The sequence below is a fragment of the Leguminivora glycinivorella genome, chromosome 6 (assembly GCF_023078275.1).
Source record: "Leguminivora glycinivorella isolate SPB_JAAS2020 chromosome 6, LegGlyc_1.1, whole genome shotgun sequence".
In the NCBI taxonomy this organism is placed as follows: domain Eukaryota; kingdom Metazoa; phylum Arthropoda; class Insecta; order Lepidoptera; family Tortricidae; genus Leguminivora; species Leguminivora glycinivorella.
Genome location: NC_062976.1, coordinates 15535986 through 15557765, shown reverse-complemented (window position 1 = coordinate 15557765; position 21780 = coordinate 15535986). Strand labels below are relative to the sequence as shown.

Here is a 21780-nt window from a genome sequence, read left to right as displayed (position 1 = left end):
ATAATTATTAGAGTCGTGTTGAGGTATTAACGTAAATGTGTAGATGTAAACTAACTCGACTGAACTGTAACATCGCAGTAACATAATTGTTCACTTTGCATGCGCGTCCTTTAATATTACAGTCTGATAGTATACGTAGTAGGTAGGTAGTCAGATCTCTATCGATCGTTTAGAATCTTGTTTAGAGGTCACATCACGGCGAACGCAACTGCGTTGTTTCCCCTCATTTAGTACTTAGAGTGGGAATTCTGAGACTTAATGTATCGTTGGAATACTTTCACAATTTAAAAAGTCCTTGGACCTCCAAAAAAAAAGAAACTTAGGTATAGTCAAGTTTTGATAATTACTTAAGTCCGTTTTCACATTATCCGATCCGATATCGGATGTCGGATGGATTTCAATGGAAAAAATCCAAGATGGCGCCTGTAATGTATGGGATATCGGTCCGACATCCGATATCGGATCGGATAATGTGAAAACGCACTAAGAGTAACAGTATTGAGAGGTTTCTTAGTTAGTATTTATGTACAGTCACGGACTTTAATTGTTGATCCACTTCTAGCTCATTTTATACTGGGACGTATAGCTTAACTATGTTTAACTCTGAAATGTCCGGTATAAAATGAGCTAGAAGTGGATTAACAATTAAAGTCCGTGACAGTATATAACAGTTACTGACCTACATTTGGACTGGACCTCTGATAGACATTACATTATACTGACCCATAAGACGGCTCCACTTTGAGAAACCCCGTCTTAAGGATTCTCGATTTAAAACACTTCCTTCGGTCGTGTTTTAATTTATCGGCAACTCTCGAATTTTCTCTTTTCCGCACTTGTATCGTAATATATTTAGGTACTATATTAAAGTAGCTGTCTGAAGCCCTGTTACAGTAAAAAGTCAAATATACCTCAGAATCTTTTTATTACGATAATAAAATAAGCAGACAATGAAAATGAGTCAACAGGTAGGCTGCTTAATCTCTACATTCACATAAATTGAATCACTAACGTTGGCTGTCGGCTATTGGCTCGGGGGAAAATAAAAAGTTAAAATTAACTAGAGATTGTAGACGCCTGCATTTAAGTGGAATTAAATTCATTATAATGAAATTTAAAATGAATTTAATGAATACAGTATTAACCCTAAACATGATCAGGGGGCGTTCAAGTATTACGTAACGCAATTTTTGAAGATTTTTGACCCCCCTTCCCCTCCTTGTAACGCACCGTGACGTTTTACTGTACCCTCCCTCTAAACGTTACGTAACATTCTAGTGACCATTTTTACCCAAAAGTCGCAAAAAGTTATATTATTTTTTTTATCCTTGGTATAATTTTAATTGCATTTGCATTAATAATACAGAAACGAAAAGGTTTTCCAACTTGCGAGAGCAAATTTTAAAAAAACCGGCCAAGTGCGAGTCGGACTCGCCCACCGAGGGTCCCGTACAAACTTTCTTTCAAACTACCTAGTTAAAATAATCTCATGTTTTCATATTTTTTTCACTCTAATGACTTGACTAGAAGACAAAAGTATAGGTACTAATGAGCATTATTGTGTATAGCGCCATCTCTCGGTGAATTCGCTAACTAATTTGCGCGACCTACTATGTTGGTTTTTCAGGGATAATTCTTTATAATGTTAACCGATTTAAACAGTTTATACTTTATTGGAAAGAAGACGGTTTACGTAACATCTCGTATTAATTTGAAGTACGATATACATTTTGACGACCGGTCTGGCGCAGTCGGTAGTGACCCTGCCTGCTGCGCCGCGGTCCCGGGTTCGAATCCCGGTAAGGGCATTTATTAGTGTGATGAGCACAGATATTTGTTCCTGAGTCATGGATGTTTTCTATGTATATAAGTATTTATATATTATATATATCGTTGTCTGACTACCCTCAACACAAGCCTTCTTGAGCTTACCGTGGGCCTCAGTCAATCTGTGTAAGAATGTCCTATAATATTTATTTATTTACATTCGCAAGGGTGGGTAAATTGAAAGTAAAAATATGAAAAGTTTTTTATGAATTAAAAAAAAAGTTTCCAAGGTGTAAACACGATTATATTTTTCCTGTAATATTTAGCATAAAACCAATGTTTTCTAAAATTTTCATAATTTTTAGTTGGTAAACTTCGGAGATAAGGGGGGGGGGAACGGTATTTTTTTTTTACATTTTCCTTCAAAATTCTTTTTTTTTCCACAAGAAAAAAATTATAAAAAATAGTTTATTTACGTTCAATTTGCGCTCTTTCTAACGATATCCCACTTGACCTAGTAACTTGAAATTTACAGTTTGCCCCCCATTCATTAAGGCCATTTTCTACAATTAAAATTCATAAATTAAAAAAAATTATACTTTCTATTTGTAGAGGTTTATAATGTTCATAACTATTCCAAATTTCAAGTTGATAGCATTAGTAGTTCTCGAGATATTTAGGAATGTGACAGACGGACAGGCAGACGGACAGAGTCGCACCATAAGGGTTCCTGTTTGTACCTTTTTGGTACGGAACCGGATTCCTCGAAACGTAAATGGAAAGGGTTGCCAATTTGGGAGTTTTAATTTCCTAATTAAAAAAAACAATGTTACGTAACGTGTTGTAAGAAAGCCCCCCCCCCTCCCGCCCCTGTAACGCATCGTAACGTTTTACGAGACCCCGCCTTCCCCCCAAATTGCGTTACATAATAAAAAAATTAGTTAATGAGTTAATTTCACAGTTAATAATTAGATGACGGGTTAGAGTGGGGTCGGTACAGCATGTCTCTCTAGCCCTTAGTCCGTTTTAGCATTATCCGATCCGATATCGGATGTCGGAAGGATTTCAATAGAAACAATCCAAGATGGCGCCTGTGATGTATGGAATATGGGTCCGACATCCGATATCGGATCGGATAATGTGAAAACGCACTTAGGGCCGGTTGCAACAAACCATCTGTCACCGTTAAAGCGTTCGTTAAATTTTATTGTACGGGAAGTGCCATAGACGCCTGCTGCGTGAGTCCGTTTTCACATTATCCGATCCGATATCGGATGTCGGAAAGATTTCAATGGAAAAAATCCAAGATGGCGCCTGTAATGTATGGGATATCGGTCCGACATCCGATATCGGATCGGATAATGTGAAAACGCACTGATGGTGATGTGTCTGTCAAATGTAGTTGATGCAACTGGCCCTTAGGCTAGCAAATGATGGCTTCATAAACATATTTACAAGCCAACGTTCGATAATAATACACGCTCCCAAGACATTGACAATCCTGAAAATAAAGTCTAAATATTATTTTTTTACCTTGGCTTTAAAGACGTTTCAACTCAGCCGTACACGCTCGTTTAGAATGCAAACACATTAGAATGCAATCAGCGACTATCTACTAGACTAGTAAATAAGTACATTGCATTAATAAATTAATAATATTACTATTTAGACTACCAATGCAATAGTTATAAATGCAATATTTATAGATATAGATAGATACACTGCGTTTTTATTGATTTCCAGTAAATTCGAGAGTTGTTAGCCTCATTTAATAGAAGTTTTGTGGTAAATCGCTTTTATCAATTTTTTTTTCGTTTTCATACATAATAAACGCATGATTAAGTGTGAGAGAACCCCCTTTAACGGGCAAGACTCAAAAAAATCGTGAGTTCAAACCTCATCGCCATCCTGTAGTCCTAAAAATTCTGAACAAGAAAAAAATACAAAAAGATAGTCATACAGGGTGGTCTTTTTTGAGACCAGTGCCCTATAAAGGGTTAAACAATAACATAAAAGTGAGTGTCAAGTATCTGATGGTACCTATCAAATTAAATAACAAGGCCTTGTTTCGTGAGCGTCAGAATGGCGGGTGTACATCAAGCAATCCTGGTGTGGTATACGTCAGGAGTTAGTGCTAGCAATGTGCCAAATGTGCGCCAAAATTCGAGCAATGTGCTCTTTGAACTCCAGAGATATTTAAGAAATTAATGACACCCGCCATTCTGACGTCAGGTTGGCGGGTGTACTTCCAGTTCTAGCTAATGGCTGCCTACTCAAGAGTGAAAGTACTGCCTGAGGTTAGTGCTCGCAATGTGCTTCCACATGTATGAAACACAAACTAATTCAGAGAACCGTTGAAGAGTAATATGGGATTGAATAAATATATCTATGAGTATCACTTTTTTGTGAAAAGCGCCTGCATGTTAATGCTGCATTGCAGGCAATGAACATTGCTATTTTATTTCAGCAGGCGTTATAGATATATTTATTCAATCCCATATTACTCTTCAACGGCTCTCTGAATTAGTGTGTGTTTCATACATGTGGAAGCACATTGCGAGCACTAACCTTAGGCAGTACTTTCACCCTCGAGTAAGCAGCCATTAGCTAGAACTGGAAGTACACCCGCCAACCTGACGTCAGAATGGCGGGTGTCTTAATTTCTTAAATATCTCTGGAGTTCAAAGAGCACATTGCTCGAATTTTGGCGCACATTTGGCACATTGCTAGCACTAACTCCTGACGTATACCACACCAGGATTGCTTGATGTACACCCGCCATTCTGACGCTCACCTTGTTTCGTGATACACTTTGTTCAGTCATTAAATATTTTTTTTTATAATTAACTCTATATTTTTACAACTATAAGTAAGAGTTTAGACACTAGTTTCTTAGAGAAAACTAATTTAACGTAAAGAAGCTAACCATAAATTTAATGGGAATAAAAAAAACCAGTGCAGAGTTAACCATTGCCAAATAGTTAGCTTCCTTGTAACGCGGCGCGTTAATAATGGCACAGAGAGTACTATCGTACAGTATGGCCACTCTCGCTCTCCGCTGAAAGTGCCGCCCACCCCCTCTCGGTTACCTCACGGTTACCGCCTGTCAAAAACAGTCGATCTGTCATATTTCACTCATACAAGCATAGTACGCGTTCACCTACCTACATGAGCTTAGACTGTGTGCTAGGAATGCGCCTCTTTCATATATTTGATCGCCAGTGTCCGAGGTGTGGTAATGGCTTCGACTAGAAATCGTAACAGCTGCCGTTGGGAGTTAGACTGGGGAATATAATTATAATCTGATATTTGATAAGTTCGCGTATCGGGTGAACGCAAGGAAAATTACAAATTGATATTTGCATCTCGCTCGTGCAGACATGGTGCGAGTGAGATGTGTTGTGTGAAAATCTATGCCGTCGAAATAATTTAATGTAAAATTCATGGCCAATATTCACTTGCTTTTATTTTAAAAACAAATTACTGACACAAATATTCTTTAAAATACTTTTTTTAACTCATATTATAATATTGCCGACCGTCCTTTGCATTGTACTTTAGTGTCCATCAAGCTAGGTAAAAACCGTGTAATTTAATTGACTATGCTGCAAATTGAAGCGTGATATTCAAAACTGATATCACTTAGCAAAAAAGAAAAATAGTAAATATAATTTCATTACCATTTACTTATCCAAATATTGCCACGGTTGGTTAGGTTTTGTAGTAGTAGGAAACTATATAAAAATTCGATTATATTGTATGCAGTATTTTTCACCCGAGTAGTCACTAATAGTAATAATTAGTACATTTATAAATTCAAATAGATATCATACACCGCCCGCGGGTGGTCTAGTGGTAAAGACGTTAGCCGCGTAAGCTGAAGACCCGGGTTCGATTCCCGGCTCGGTCGACATTGGGCCTTGCCGTTTGTGTGACATTGACAGCCACAGATTCGTACACATTTTGTTACCGTAACAAGTGCACACGCCGACTACATTTTGTTATTGTATCAATACGGTCGCATTGTTTGCACGACATTACCACGCGTTATGTCACATTTGACAGTTAGTTACTGATTTGAAGATTTTGCGACCGAAATGGTTGTATGGGATCTATTTGAATTTATAATTTATATATAGTAGTGTGACTACTTGAAAAAACCGGCCAAGAGCGTGTCGGGCCACGCTCAGTGTAGGGTTCCGTAGTTTTCCGTATTTTTCTCAAAAACTACTGAACCTATCAAGTTCAAAACAATTTTCCTAGAAAGTCCTTATAAAGTTCTACTTTTGTGATTTTTTTCATATTTTTCAAACATATGGTTCAAAAGTTAGAGGGGGGGGACGAACTTTTTTTTCCTTTAGGAGCGATTATTTCCGAAAATATTAATATTATCAAAAAACGATCTTAGTAAACCCTTATTCATTTTTAAATACCTATCCAACAATATATCACACGTTGGGGTTGGAATGAAAAAAAATATCAGCCCCCACTTTACATGTAGGGGGGTACCCTAATAAAACATTTTTTTCCATTTTTTATTTTTGCACTTTGTTGGCGTGATTAATATACATATTGGTACCAAATTTCAGCTTTCTAGTGCTAACGGTTACTGAGATTATCCGCGGACGGACGGACGGACGGACGGACGGACGGACGGACGGACGGACGGACGGACGGACAGACAGACATGGCGAAACTATAAGGGTTCCTAGTTGACTACGGAACCCTAAAAAGAACAAATCAAAAATATTCAATAAAATAATTTGATTTGTTCCCTAGTTGTAATTAGTACATCTGTTTGTACAATTATTACGAGCCCCTCTCGTTTTCATAAAATTCCTAAATTGAAAGTGGCTACTGTACGAATGTGTTGCTACTGTGAGTTTTAATACGTTTCTCTATAGCGTTTAAGGAAAAAAGCGCCCGAAAACGGTTAAATTAAAACTTACTCTAGAACCAAAACTAACATTTTCCGTGACTCACAGTTCCTTCCTGAGGTTAGATTATTTGAGCCGCTTCACATTAGTTCTAAGATCGCTCACGTAGGACGCGACATAACGTTGAGTAAGTCGCGGCTAAAAACTAGTAACATTTTATAAATAACTGATTTTTAAAGTTCGCTGTTCGACTAGCGTTGAGCGATCTCTGACCTCGCATGCTTGTTATAAATTTCGAGTTCACAATGATCGCTCGACTTTGGCAATCGACACAATTCTCATGGGACAGATTCTGTCCCTTTTTATTGCATTGTATTCACGTTATTGTATTGACATCAGTGACATCACTCACAGTGCATCATGTGCACGTAGCCGGGACTGAGATAGTTAACGACTAATGACAAGACAAAGATCTTAGAACAATTAATAGTCAGCGTTAGCTATTGTGCAAGTCTTATCAAAACCACAGTTATATTGTAACAAATCGTTAAATACGAATCGGCCACCACGACCGGCGCCGAAACTAGAAACTAGAAAGCACAATTTTAGCAGTTTATACAAAAATGAACTGCACAATGCAAACACTTCCAACCACAAACGCCACTTTAGACATTGACAATTAGATTCGTGCCGCAGGGATCTCTTATAGATGCACCGGAATGGACCGATAACGCTAATACTAACTGTTTGTTTATAATCAGAATTTTAAAACAAAAGCAATTAAATAATAAAGTTTGTGCCTATATTTATAGGTTTTAAGCATTATGAGTATTGTGATTGTTTTAATTTTAGACATTTTTCTGTAAAATAGATTTATCTTTATCTTATCTTCTTTATAATAATCTTTATAATAATGTAAAAAAAAACTTAAATCTTCACGGTAGTACACATTTTCCAAGATAACGGCGGTTCCTCGATGTCCTCAAATGTCAATTCACTATGGACATGAAAAAGGCACATTTAATAAATACTCATTAAAACCATTGAAATAATTATATTGGATTTCAGGGACAAGATGTATTTTTGATATTAACTCATATTTAAAGGATTATTAGTATAAGCCCTACGGAAGATATTTGGACATTTCATACGAAATAATTCAGCACGCAATGGATGCTATTTTTGTTAGCTGGCTTGACGTAAAAAACTGTCAACTAAGTAAGTTCCGTGTCTTCGAGATTTAAAATACCTAAGTACACGCAATACATTGCTGCTCAATATAAAAAAAAATACGCTCTGACAGTTAGGACCAAACTTATAACTGGGCCATTTTTTTTAAAGTTGTCCACCCCACTTTTTTTTGGATTTGGAAATTTTTATGTGTTTTCCCACTTAGAATCGCGAGCTCTTTCAATCCTGATAGGAGAAAAAAGTGTCCCAAGGTTTTTTCCAAATCCGTTACCATTTTGTCATACATTTTGTATGGCGGTAACGGAATGGAAGGTTTGAAAAATGTATGGAAATTTTGGGACATTTTTTTCCCTATGAGGATCGAATGACTTCGCGATTCTGAGTCTGAATCGCGTAAAAAATACTCATGTTACAAAAAATGTGGGGTGGACAACTTTGAAAAAACCGGCCAAGAGCGTGTCGGGCCACGCTCAGTGTAGGGTTCCGTAGTTTTTCGTATTTTTCTCAAAAACTACTAAACCCATCAAGTTCAAAATAATTTTCCTAGAAAGTCTTTATAAAGTTCTACTTTTGTGATTTTTTTCATATTTTTTAAACATATGGATTTTTTTCATATTTTTTAAAAAGTTAGAGAGGGGGGACGCACATATGGTGATTTTTTTTTTTCCTTTAGGAGCGATTATTTCCGAAAATATTAATATTATCAAAAAACGATCTTAGTAAACCTTTATTCATTTTTAAATACCTATCCAACAATATATCACATGTTGAGGTTGTTCCTAGTTGACTACGGAACCCTAAAAATGGCCCAATTACTACATACATACAACAGTATGGGTTCTTAGCACTTAGACCTTGGTCTGGTTAAATTTTGAGGAATATCAAAAATGCACCCGTATAGATCTCGAGGTCAATCTTATTTTGATAATGATATTAGGTTTTTGTGACACAGGAGAATATATGCTACGATTAGCTACGGCGTAGCGCTGCAATTTACCTACCTATCGACCCACTTATCTATTCTGGGTTTCCGCAAAAATTTGATTTTTGGCAGAAGCTTTTATCGCCAACTGTACATTTCTTTCAACAGTCTTCTACTGCTCTCCGAGACGTTTCTTAAAACCCCTTACTCGATGGGGATACGACGTTTCATAACAGAGTTCCTAATATGACCGCCTTTCTGATCTATCATCAGATCAGCTTCATTATACCATAATAATTGCATTTTCACGTGATTTACATACTTATATGTGTGCAAAATTTCAGCTCAATCGGAAACTGGGGGTCAAATTTAGCTTCTACGTTTTGGCCCAAACTTATTAACATTACTAACAAGACAAGTTGAATAAAGGCTTGTAAAATTTGCAACTCATTAGTATGTCTTAAACATATTTAAAATTTTTAAATGTTTTTTTTTAAATTAAAATAACATGTTATTTATCATACTTAATGTGTTTATTTATCAATTTTATCATTGACTCAGTTTTGCACCACCTTCTATTTTTAGGTAGGTACTTATTCTAATTATAGTAATTATTATTTTTTTCATTTTATTTGAAGTATGTATATGCGATACTTACATGTATGTTAATAAGTTTTTGGCATTCTTTTATTTATGATACAGGATGTTATCTCAACATTCGTATTTTCATAATTATTGGTAGTTTTTTATTTTTTATTATTATAAATAGGCTTACTCTTGGCCACAGACTAGCCCAAGGCAAAGACGTGGCCTGCGATGGAGTGAACTCGCCCAGTAACGAGTAATTAGCATTTCTGTTTTTCGAGCGTCCCTTCGCTGCTCGCAAAGCGATTGCCGGCCTAGAATTACCACTCCCGAATATTTTCAAACAATCCTCCATATGCACTCTAAATAAACACTGACCATTGTTTTACAGGCGAAATGTAAAGATCAAACACACTTCTCCATACGACACACAACCGTATTGACCTTACACATTTCTGTAATATACAATAGCTCACTGGATGTCTTGTTTTTCTGAACGTATCCTTCAGCCACGTTTACCAAGGCAATCATTAGGCGGCATTAAGAATTAAAGGAAAACACGAGTTTCTCAGACAACTTGTTGCTTTCTTGGAACTTGAATTCGATGAGGTGAACTACACGTGCCCTGACCTGAAAACTGCCCTGAAACCTGACCTGAATAAACAATCAGTCTTATTGCGATGTATCTGAGTAAAGATGAAACTTGGCATTTCTATAGCCCGCTCCAGACTATGCGCGCAACGAATGACGGCACGACGCCGTGAACGCGAGTGTGGAACTTTCTGCGTATCGAATCCACACTCGCGTTCGCGGCGGCGCGCCGTCATTCGCGCGCATAGTCTGGAGCGGGCTTAATGCTCTGAGCAAGGGGTGTAAACTGAATAACCGCATGACTGACTTATCAATGTAGAGCCGAAACTGCAAAAGCTAGAATTTAGAAAAAAAATCGGAGATTTTATTTTAAACCATATTCAAGACACAGCCATTTCTCTAAAATATCTAATATTTTGTTTAATTGGCTTACCAACTGAATTTCCCTAAATTATTATTATTCCCAAATTACATAAATGGGCGATTCTCAGGGATGACGTTCGGTGCCTGATTTCGGTGCTGATTTTTATTTACTACTTTATTGATATGTCAGTCAATTTACTAAAATCTAGCCTAAATATAAAAAATATTGGTGGTGGAGGCCTCCATTAGAACCTTATAGTTTGTAAGAAATTTGACATTTTAAAATCACCGAAATTATGTATGGGCACTGTAATCAATTTGCCCCACCGAATTCAATTTTTTACACATTATTCCACATATCAACTTAATATATAACGTATTATTCAATTTATTGATATTTTTCATTTTAATTCGATGAAGGGTCATGTAAAAAGGCTCATAATCACGCAATTTTACTAAATTTTACATGGTAATATGCTAGTCGTTATTGAGTAGAGAATTTTGCACCCATAGTATGGCTTAATTTGCTTAGAAACCTAGTTATTAGTTTTTACAAAGTATATCGTACTATTTAAGTATGAAATGTTAGAAAATAATGGACATTTAATCAGTTTACAACGTGGCAATCGAAGTCGGTGGTCACTTTTTTTGATATCGGTGGTAAAAAAATCCACCGAAACCACGGAAATCAACTCCACTGATATCAAATTTTATAGCTTTTTTGGAGATAACTGCAATAGCTTGCATGATACAGAGGAGGTGTCATAATGACGTAATAACATACTTTAAAGGATTTATTAGTACCGTACATAACGACAAATGCACTTAAACTATGGGAGTAAATTGATCCACCGAATGGTAAAAAAACATGGGACCAAACCCTGCGAACGATTGAGAAACCTTCAAAAAGTCCCCTTTATAAAACGGTACTTGATCTCCTCTACACTGAATGGTTAAAACATAGCTAAAACTAACTATATTTGTGCCACTATGTCCCTAATCTACTAATTTGTAAGAGTTCTGTCATGTTTAAAAAATTACACCGAAATCAGTCACTAGCCCGGGACACATGGTAAATTTGTCTTTGCTCGATGAGTTTAGCTGACATATTATTTTTATACAGAAAATATGATAGGGTAACTAATACCTTATACGTGAATATCTATAACAACTGCGATTAACAACTCCATCTTGAGTTATGATTTTTTGTTTTGCATATTCTGGGTGCGGGACATGCCCACCGAAGGTCATTTTCCGCATTAAATATTTTATTACTTATATTATACATATAATAAATAAATCATTTTTCCCCTCACTAGCTCGGAAACACGTGTTTTGTCCTTTAATACCAGCGGGTAAAAACGCATTTTATCCACTAGTGAGTAAAGTAATTTGACCTTGAATAAAGTCAAATTAACTGCTTTAAATTTGATAAAAGTAGGTGAATCTAGTAATAAAGATGATTTACCACCTGTGGAACTACTGGAAGCAGTGATAAACGCATTTTTTGCGTTGTAGTTTCCTCGCTATAGTGAGGGGAAAAGTTTTGTGTTACACTCGGGTGCAAATGTATTTTTCCCCTCACTAGCTCGGAAACACGTGTTTTGTCCTTTAATACCAGCGGGTAAAAACGCATTTTATCCACTAGTGGGTAAAGTAATTTGACCTTGAATAAAGTCAAATTAACTGATGTAAAATTGATAAAAGTAGGTTAATCTAGTAATAAAGATGATTTACCACCTGTGGAACTACTGGAAGCAGTGATAAATGCATTTTTTGCGTTGTAGTTTCCTCGCTATAGTGAGGGGAAAAGTTTTGTGTTACACTCGGGTGCAAATGTATTTTACTTCTCGTGTGTTAAAAAACTCGCAAGTTCAGGATTCTATTCTCGAACCACTCGCTTCGCTCGTGGTTCAACTATAGAACCCTTTTACTTGCTCGTTTTTCAATTCCACACTCGGCGTTAAAATACAACTTTGCCCCCTTGTATAACAAATAACTATTACTTCTCGTGTGTTAAAAAACTCGCAAGTTCAGGATTCTATTCTCGAACCACTCGCTTCGCTCGTGGTTCAACTATAGAATCCATTCACTTGCTCGTTTTTCAATTCCACACTCGGCGTTAAAATACAACTTTGCCCCCTTGTATAACAAATAACCATTATAGTGTACCAAATAGAACAGAGGCTAAAGATTATGCCTGAATTAATTCAGATTTTTAGAACAGTCCGTTTTGACGTTTTTTGCATTGGACACGTAAAAACGCGCCTCCTGAGAACTGCCCAAATGTAGTGTAATTCAACTAATTAGTTGAATAAATAAATTAATTAACAATTAATTAATTGTTAATTAATTCATTTACCTTATCATATGGTCTAAGTACATACACTGTGGGCCTGAATAACCCAAAAGATTTTAACAGTGTACTCCTGACTACATTTAAAGACTAATTCATTCACAGACAGCATAATAAAACTAACTAAAGCTAAGTGTGAAGGTATTTAAGTGTAATTAAGTATCTTTTTATAAAATTACAAAATTGTTTATTTGAAAAATACAAAATAATTGTACATAATTGAGATATCTTGTGGATCCCAAACTAGGCTGAGCCTGTATCGTGGGGCCCTAGTGGGCAAATACATGCAGCAAAGGCATATGTACAAATGGGATTAAGTTCCTACACGTTTCTAGATATGTAGTATAGGTACGTAAGTACTTAAGGAGAATTGGCTTAGCAAGTTCAATTAAATCATCCTTTGCCTTGAGATGGACTTGAGAGGCTTTAACCCTTAAATGCATGGTGATGTATATATGCATCATATATTTGATGGCCCGTGGCTCGATATGTAGCTATCCAAAATCAGATTTATTGCTTAATTATTATTCATTATTTAATATACAATTAAATAAGTTAAATAATATAATGATTTACTATTTATTATTTGAGGATTAAGATGAAATGGCGGAAAAGTGTGAAAAAACAGGGCGAGGGCGATTTTTAGTATACATGTGGTTTAGGTTGATTTTTTCGGGTAATTAGTTTATGTTTAAACATTTTATCATAAAGGTTTCACAAATAGTGTAATTTTTTGATAGCAGTCATTTTTTTTAAATAAAACTTACCAATTACGATATATTTATATAAATTTTATACGATTTGGCCTATTTAACTTCTAACACTGATTTAGTGTAAAAATCGATCTTAAATATTTTTTTTATTATTTTTCCCAGAGTCAAAAAACCATTGTCTATCACATATATTAATATCTCGTTAAAAGAAAAATTCATGCATTTAAGGGTTCTTAAAGCCAAAACATTTCATATTGTTCTCGTTTTATATCAGGTTCCAGAAAACCGTAGTTATTACTTGGTTATTAGGTTGGAATTGCTCAATTGGATGAATGGAACTGCTCAACTTCAACCCATACAGTAGTCAGTTTTGTCTTAACCGGCAAATTTCTATTGAAGACAAAATTGAATCATCAACATTTCTTTCAGACACGTGTCTGATGCAATATTAGGTACTTTGTTCTGGGGCTGCCTCTATCGTTCCACTTACTATGATACTGGAAAAAAATCACTGTCTTGGGTGGGACTTGAATCTACCACTGACCACTGCATTGATTTTATTCCACTTTTAATTTCTTTAAATTCTATAAGGTACAGCGGGGCAAATCTCGACTGGGGGCCAATTGTAACTGATCCATTTTTTCCATTATTACAGTATGATGTTGAGTTCTACATGTATCCATTGAACACGCCTACCATATACCGGGTGCCAGGTAAAATTTTAGGTAGTATTAAAATTTTAAAAAGTGTGAAAATCTCGAAAACCAGGCGAATTTTACTAAACCTTAAAGTCGATTTTCTGGACCAGTATAAGGTGCCCTCTTGGTGGTTAAAAGGTTGTCCATTAATATCCATTAAAATTTTAAAAAGTGTGAAATTCTCGAAAACCAGGCGATTTTTACTAAACCTTAAAGTCGATTTTCTGGACCAGTATATAAGGTGCCCTCTTGGTGGTTAAAAGGTTGTCCATTAATTAATTACTGGGCACCCTGTATAACCGGTGGACACCAAGCGCGGATCCAGCTTCATGGTGGACACTCTATTTAATAATGCAAGCATTGTAGAATCGTCCCACGATGGTCTGCATAGAAAATGGTAAACGTCATAATTTCATCAAAGTTTGACGTTTAAAATAACATCTGCACTGGCGAGGCTGTGAAAATCGTTGCAAACTTATCGTGGGACGATTCTAAAACATGGAAAAAATGGACCTGTTACATTTGACCCCAGTCGAGATTTGCCCCGCTGTACCCCTTAAATATTAATTTAATTCTACTAATAATACTAAAAATAAGTATTTCATGGTTACTACGCGATACAAATAATGTGTGTTGTAAATAATTACTTACAAACAACTACAGCAGTTTTCTCTTGTGAAAAACGACAGTGGAATCAACCCCAGTCGCCACGTATCAGTCTCCTCCATCTCGAAATTATACCGTGAGCAATATACATGTATGTAAATGGATACAGCTCATAGTTAACTGGTAATTGTAAATCAATCTGCGATAAGTAAACAATACCCTTCTACTTCTAGTGCGAGACTGCAGGCTCTCGAAGTCTCGGATTACCGATTAGTATCTGATATGGCATGTACTAGTTGACATTGAAAATACTGTCATTTTATTGATATTATATTAAAATCAATATTAATATGATGTTAATCGTTAGATTACATAAATTAAACCCAGAAGTTTGGTCAAGAAGTTAAGATTAAACCAACAGGCAGTACCTAACGTACCAAGAGTTGGAAAAAAAATGTGTTAAGGCAGGATTGTAACTAATAATTATTTTTTTGTAAACCATGCATTATTTATTGTGAGTAGATATTTATTGCGTATAATTTCGGTAGGTAATCATATTGTTATTGACAAGATGTTATCACAATTGTGGATAAAACATGAGTCGTATGTAATTGTATTAAATTAGATTTTCAGAGTGATGTCGGGAAATCCCATGTTTCAATGGATCAATGACCCGACGAAAGTGGGTTGCATTGGAGCAGCCGCTAGCTGGATGAAATAGCCGGAAGGCCTGGCACTGAGACGCATTCTGACAGAGCCATACGCACTCTATACTGTATTGGTACATTGGGTCTGAACATCCTACTCTAAATAAAATTAATATCTTATACCGATGAAGGACACAATAAACTCATATTATGTACAGGTTGTTGTTTGCCATCTCCATTATTTGATTCGTTTAAAAGTATGTAGGTGTACCTGTAAAAGTAGCTACATCTTTTAAACAGTAGGAAGGTTGATATTAAGGTACCTTGAGCCTTGCAATAACACCAATACTAGAATTCTTTAGCAAGCGGTGGTTATATTCCCTTATTCTGAATAGGTAAATAACTATTGTCTTGCCCTGAGTATTTAAATGACATGAGTTTAGAGAATGATTCCAAGACATCAGCAGAAACGCATGTGCTAAATTGTTCTCAATTAGATGTGATAAAATAATGATTTGTGCCATGACTTCCATTGAACCTGTAATGGGCATGTCTGGGCAGTGACAGCCAGTTAATTGGTGATGTAGAACAAGTACGAGGCGATAGATAGCTACCCTCTGTTATCACGTGTCGCTATCAGTCAGTACCTATATGTAGATCGATATGAATATTTTGGCTGCTACTAGGCCATGAGGCACTTTCACCGCCGCTACACGCGTTTTCTAGCGAAACACCGAACTCAATTATTAATAGCAGCCTATTTTTGGAGCGGCTTCGGACGCCGATTCGCGCTCGGGCATGTGCGAGGCCCGGGCGAAGTCACTCTCTCACCTGGGCCAGGTGTAGACGCCGGAAACTTCGAATCCAAAGTGCCAGGAGCCGGCGTAGGCGCCCTGGCCCTTGGGCCCGGTGCACACTCCGTGGCCGTGAGCCTTGCCATCCTCCCAATCTCCACAATAAGTTCCGCCGTCGTCAAAATCGAAGCGGCCGCCGTTGAGGCCACGCTGCGGGGGGTTTCCGCTAGCGGCGGGCGCGGCGTCGGCTAGCTCGCTCGTCTGCATCACGCGAAACCGTGGTGCCGCGGAGGGGAGGGCCTCCCGCGCGCGCCCTCCACCGAGCTCGTGGTATAAATAAACATCAGCTGGGCATGTCGCGCCGCGGCGCGCCGCCGAGTGAACACCGCTCCCGTCCTGCGCGTAGCGGACTGCGCCTCCGACAGCGCGCGCCCGCCCTCCGCCCTCCCGGCCCGCGCCGCCCGCCTTGCGCACTGCGCTGCTCATTGTACTTCATGTCAAGCATCCTATGCTCCGCTGGCTCACCACAATACGCCACCCTGCTTAGCTTTCACGCTTTTCTCACCTCCCCTAAACCCTTACCGGCTCCTTAGGTACTTTTTACTCCTTACATTATGACCTCGTTAGTATATATTACTTAAAGACATGAAAGCTTTCGATTCCGAAGTAAAAACTCATTGTACTAACTACTAAATATCAAAATTAAAAAATGGAGACCTTCATTCCCAAGGTTACAGGACATAAAAATGTAATGTGTATATACAGATTTTCAAGGGAACCTGTCTGAAAAGTGTCAATTACGTATCTCTCATTTTATTCCTTATCACAACCACAGATCATACCTACTTGACAACTAAACAACGGAAGCGCGTTTTCACATTATCCGATCCGATATCGGATGTAAGACCGATATCCTACATATATTTAAGGCGCCATCTTTGATATTTGCCTTTGACATCCTTCCTACATCTGATACCAACGAAAATGAATGAATTCAACTTAAATAAACTCAAACTAAAAGCCTTTCTGTAAAGTCGAAACTCGTTCCCCTGCCCTCATTAAAATATAAATGGCCAAGATAGCAAGTTTTCGTGTTGGGGTTTTTTATTAGTTGGTAAGTAAACTTCCCTACAACTCCGCCGGTAAGGGCAAGGGCTGGCTCCCCTGGGACCAACACTTCCTGTTCTAGAGTCACGCCATTTATTCACGAGATATCTATCTACCTTTAATAACGTTACTCGGAAAAAATATGCCTGCCTGCTATAATTTAAGCAGATACATTTTTATTTTTTTTTTTTTTTTTTCATTTGTATAAGATGAAAAGTAGTTAATTATTCGGGGGGGGGGGGGTATTGTTTAGACACGTGCCATTATTGATTTTCGAGCAAGCTAATTATTCTAGTACTTATTGAGCCGCGAGCGAAGCGAGTGGTTCGAAAAGTGGAATCTGAGCGTCGCAGGATTTCAAGAGTATCACAAGGGACTAGAGGCACAAAGATTAAACAATATTTGCCACCGCCTGAAACTGTGAAACACATTTTTTACCTTACCCTATACATACATAGGCTGGCTTATTTAACAATTTTTTTATTACTTAAAATTTACAATAACCGTAAAAGCATGTCCAATCAAATTTATGAGTCTTTGTACTAAGTCGACGACAAACAAGCATACAAATACAACCCGCCTGGTGGTAAACTGGCACTGTAGCCTATAGAGGTTTTTGCAATAGGAGGCAAATGCGCAGACAGGTTGCCAGTTGGTAAAAAAACAGAGCGAAGTCACATCTCTACAGCGTCAAGTGGTCAAACCAATCAAAAATATACTGGCAGTTGATAATTCGAGTCGCTCTTCGTTAAGACGCTGACAGCACCCAATGGCCTTGACGCTAGCGTACACTGTCTAATCGTATGGGAGTAAGTGAGAGCGCGATGTCACTAAAAGTAGGCGGATAGGTACGAAAAGTGCGGAAAAATATTAAAATAAAATAGAAAGATGCATTATTTGTGCAAAATGTTTCGTTAGTGTTTAAGATATGTATTATATTTGTAATTATAATATTAACTAAAGACAACAAAGTAATAATTGAATGACAGACAACCGTTTAATGACGAACTCGAGACCAATCTTTGCAATTTTTTTCTATCGTATCGAGCCGATTTCATTAAATCGTGTATCGAGTATGGGTATGTTCTTTGAAATATAATCCATACTTCCATACTAATATTATAAATGCGAAAGTAACTCTGTCTGTCTGTCTGTCTGTCTGTCTGTCTGTCTGTCTGTCTGTCTGTCTGTCTGTCTGTTACGCTTTCCCGCTTAAACCACGCAACCGATTTTGATGAAATTTGGAACAGACAATCTTTAGACCCTGAGACAGAACATAGGCTACTTTTTATTTCGAAAAAAAGGGATGAAGAGGTTGAAAGTTTGTATGGGATTTCTTAATTTTAAAAGATAAAACCATGAAACTTTATATTTTAGCACTTGATAAGAAATCATTAAACATATATTTAAAGTCACATACAGGTCGAACGCGATTAATTAACATTATTTTTACCTTTAAAATAAACATGGTGGGAAATAAACATTAACTAAAAGCGGGTAGATTATATTTATTTGTCTACCCCGAACATTTATATAAATTAATATCGGGTAGTTTTGTGTTGTTTACATCTCCGGTGACATTTTGCTGGGACGTCAGTCTTCCGCGACCACGGCCAGTGCAACCTGGCCGAAACGTTGGGAAAAAAGGTAAAAATAATGTTAATTAATCGCGTTCGACCTGTATGTGACTTTAAATATGTGTACAAAGCGCGAGAACTTAAAGTGTTTATCATTAAACATCTTGATAAGGGATAGGGATAGGGATAGCGATAGGGATAGCGATAGGGAAAGCGATAGGGATAGCGATAGGGATAGCGATAGGGATAGCGATAGGGATAGCGATAGCGATAGCGATAGCGATTGCGATAGCGATAGCGATAGCGATAGCGATAGCGATAGCGATAGCGATAGCGTTAGCGATAGCGATACGGATACGGATACGGATACGGATAATATGGGTATCGTTAGCGGGATACGGATAATCGGTCGGCGGTCTCTTACAATCAAGAGGTGGATGGACTGTGTGAGACATGATATGGAACTAAAACAAGTTAATGATGAGATGACGAGTGACAGAGATGTATGGAAGAGAAAGACATGCTGCGCCGACCCCAAGTGACTGGGATAAGGGCAAGAGAATGATGATGGTCTCTTACAATCAATGTGCTCTAAGACGATCGTTGTTTGCTTGCTTGAAGATTACGTTTGCGATAAGTATAAGCAAAATGTAAAAAATTGTAAGGGATAATAGAAAAAAGTACTTTTTACCCACCGATCATAGTGTCGAAATACGGGCTATGTGGGATGTTTATAAAGGTTTCCCCAGCGTATATAGAATTACCTACGCTGTGGTCGATGTGTAATATTTCTACAATCATTGCAAGCAAAAGTATTATGTGCAATCGAAATAATCGCAGATAAATATACCTACAGAGAAACCTACGGTCCCTACGGATCCAAATGAAAATCTTAATGAATACTTTTATTACGCGGGCGAAGCCGCGGGTAAAAGCTAGTTAATAATAACATATAATACTTGCCTTACTAAGACTAATAGTTTGTCTTAAAAAACTGCGCAAGTAACATCAATTTTACGCAATTGGGTGTTGTCAGCCCCTTAAACGAGGTCCAGAAGGGGAAGCTACATGGTACTGAGGTGTGCCACTGCCCATAGATGAGAACAGTATTCCATGTGTGGCAGAACCTGCGATAGAGCTGAAAGCGGTGTGAAGCTGTCTCGATCTGTTGACCTAGAGTTTTTGAATCTAGTTTGGCCTTACCCTCTAAATGGCCACGAATCTGGAAATATCTAAATACTTAGATACCTACCTATATATTTTAGCCTACTTACCGTTTGTGCGTTCGCTGTCTTCGCTGATGCCCGTTTTTCTTTTACACAAGACTTCCACGTATTTAACTTCTGCAGAATTGGCGACTCCTATATAATAATCCAAAAAGAGTACTTACTGACAGTAGGGAGTAATGAGGTTGAATTGGGTATTTAGAAAGAAGTTATTGGCATAGTTAGTTTAAAAAGGAGGTATGTTTGGCAATGATGGACACAACTTGGACCAACTTGGACACAATGTTATTGTCCAACATGATGGTTCAACATCACCGTTAAATTTCAGACAGTGACCTTTTCTGTCCGGTAGATACAGTACATTTCCTTACTGCTTTTTTTTCCATTCTTTATTTGAGGCTTTTTCGTTTCACGAAGATGTCGCCTCTACAGCAACATAACGACTTAATTAACTTCCTTACTGCTTGGAGGGACCAAATATCTCTGTCTCTCATGTAAATTATATTTTATTGATACAGAGGGCCTTATAAAGAGGTTTCGATTTTAATTTTTCGCGGTACAGTGATCTAAGATCGCCCGTGACGCCCGTCTGTTAGCTTTAGGAGCTGATATTCGAACGTGTTCGTTCCCTGGAACGTTTGAAAAAAAGACTAATAAAGCTAGGAACACACTACGCGGACGTCCGTCGTAAAACGACCGCGACCGCGACCTATCAGTGTGCACGGAACAAAACATCCAGCGAGCCAGGGTGGCTAGCCGAATGGCACAATCGCTCACGAAACGCTCACGAAACGAAGCGCTAGTAGATATATATTGGCGCGACAGAGCCAGCGGCGTATCGCTTTCGTTTGGCGTCGGAGAAATGCCATTCGGCTCTAGTAGATATCTATCTCTATCGCGCTTGCGTATTGGCGCGACAGAGCCAGCGGCGTATCGCTTTCGTTTGGCGTCGGAGAAATGCCATTCGGCTACGGGGCCAGATTTCGATCAGACGTCCGTGCGCTCAAGGCCACGTCCACGTCCGTCGACCGATAGTTTGCACGGTTATGTGTATTTCCATTGTCCAGATTCCCGTCCGCGGTCGATTCACGACGGACGTCCGCGTAGTGTGTTCCTAGCTTAATTCTGAATAAATCCTTATTTATTAAAATAGAAAGGGAAATTTATCTTATTAGGTGACAATATTAAGGTTGAATTCATGTGAAGTGTATACCTAATGCTAATCATTTACAGTCATACAAAATTGTTTTATATGGGGTAGTATCCGAACGATGCTATGTCGCTTGTCTTGTCTTGTCAAGTGCTGTCACTTCTGACAATTTATTTACATTGCTTTGTGAATTGTGCAGTTTGTGCTTGATTGCTATTTACATTTGTATTTATGCCAACTACTAGCATATGATAGTGATTTATTTATTTATTGATTGATGTATTCAACCATTCGCCCCTTTTAAATTCGATATAATGTAATTATCATCCCTCGTAATCAGAGCTTTTGTGTCGCGAGCATTGAGGTATATGTACTACGTACTAGAGGCGACGTTGCTAAGAGAATTTTTAACACACCCCACTGCGGTCCATGGACCGCAACGTTGTCAGTCGTCTCCAGGCCCTTGCAGTGCAGTGACGTACCGTGATTCATTTACAATCCACGTGAATAATGCGTTCTTGTGTGCTTAAAAATTGTTCTAACCACTCGAAAAAATCAAATAAAAGTCAAGGTGTGACATTTCATCGGTAAATTAAACAAAAAACTCGTC

General features: G+C 37.7%; 1 protein-coding gene across 2 annotated transcripts in view; it reads right to left on the bottom strand.

Annotated features, from left to right (window-relative positions):
- Positions 1-16404, bottom strand: part of LOC125226895 (uncharacterized protein DKFZp434B061-like) — a 41396-nt gene extending 24992 nt beyond the window's left edge. For both annotated transcript variants that reach the window (XM_048131063.1, XM_048131062.1), the window contains exon 1: positions 16148-16404. In XM_048131063.1, the coding sequence (XP_047987020.1) occupies positions 16148-16256 (109 nt within the window). In that variant the 5' untranslated portion in view covers positions 16257-16404. The remainder of the gene's footprint in view (positions 1-16147) is intronic.
- Positions 16405-21780: the final 5376 nt, after the last annotated feature.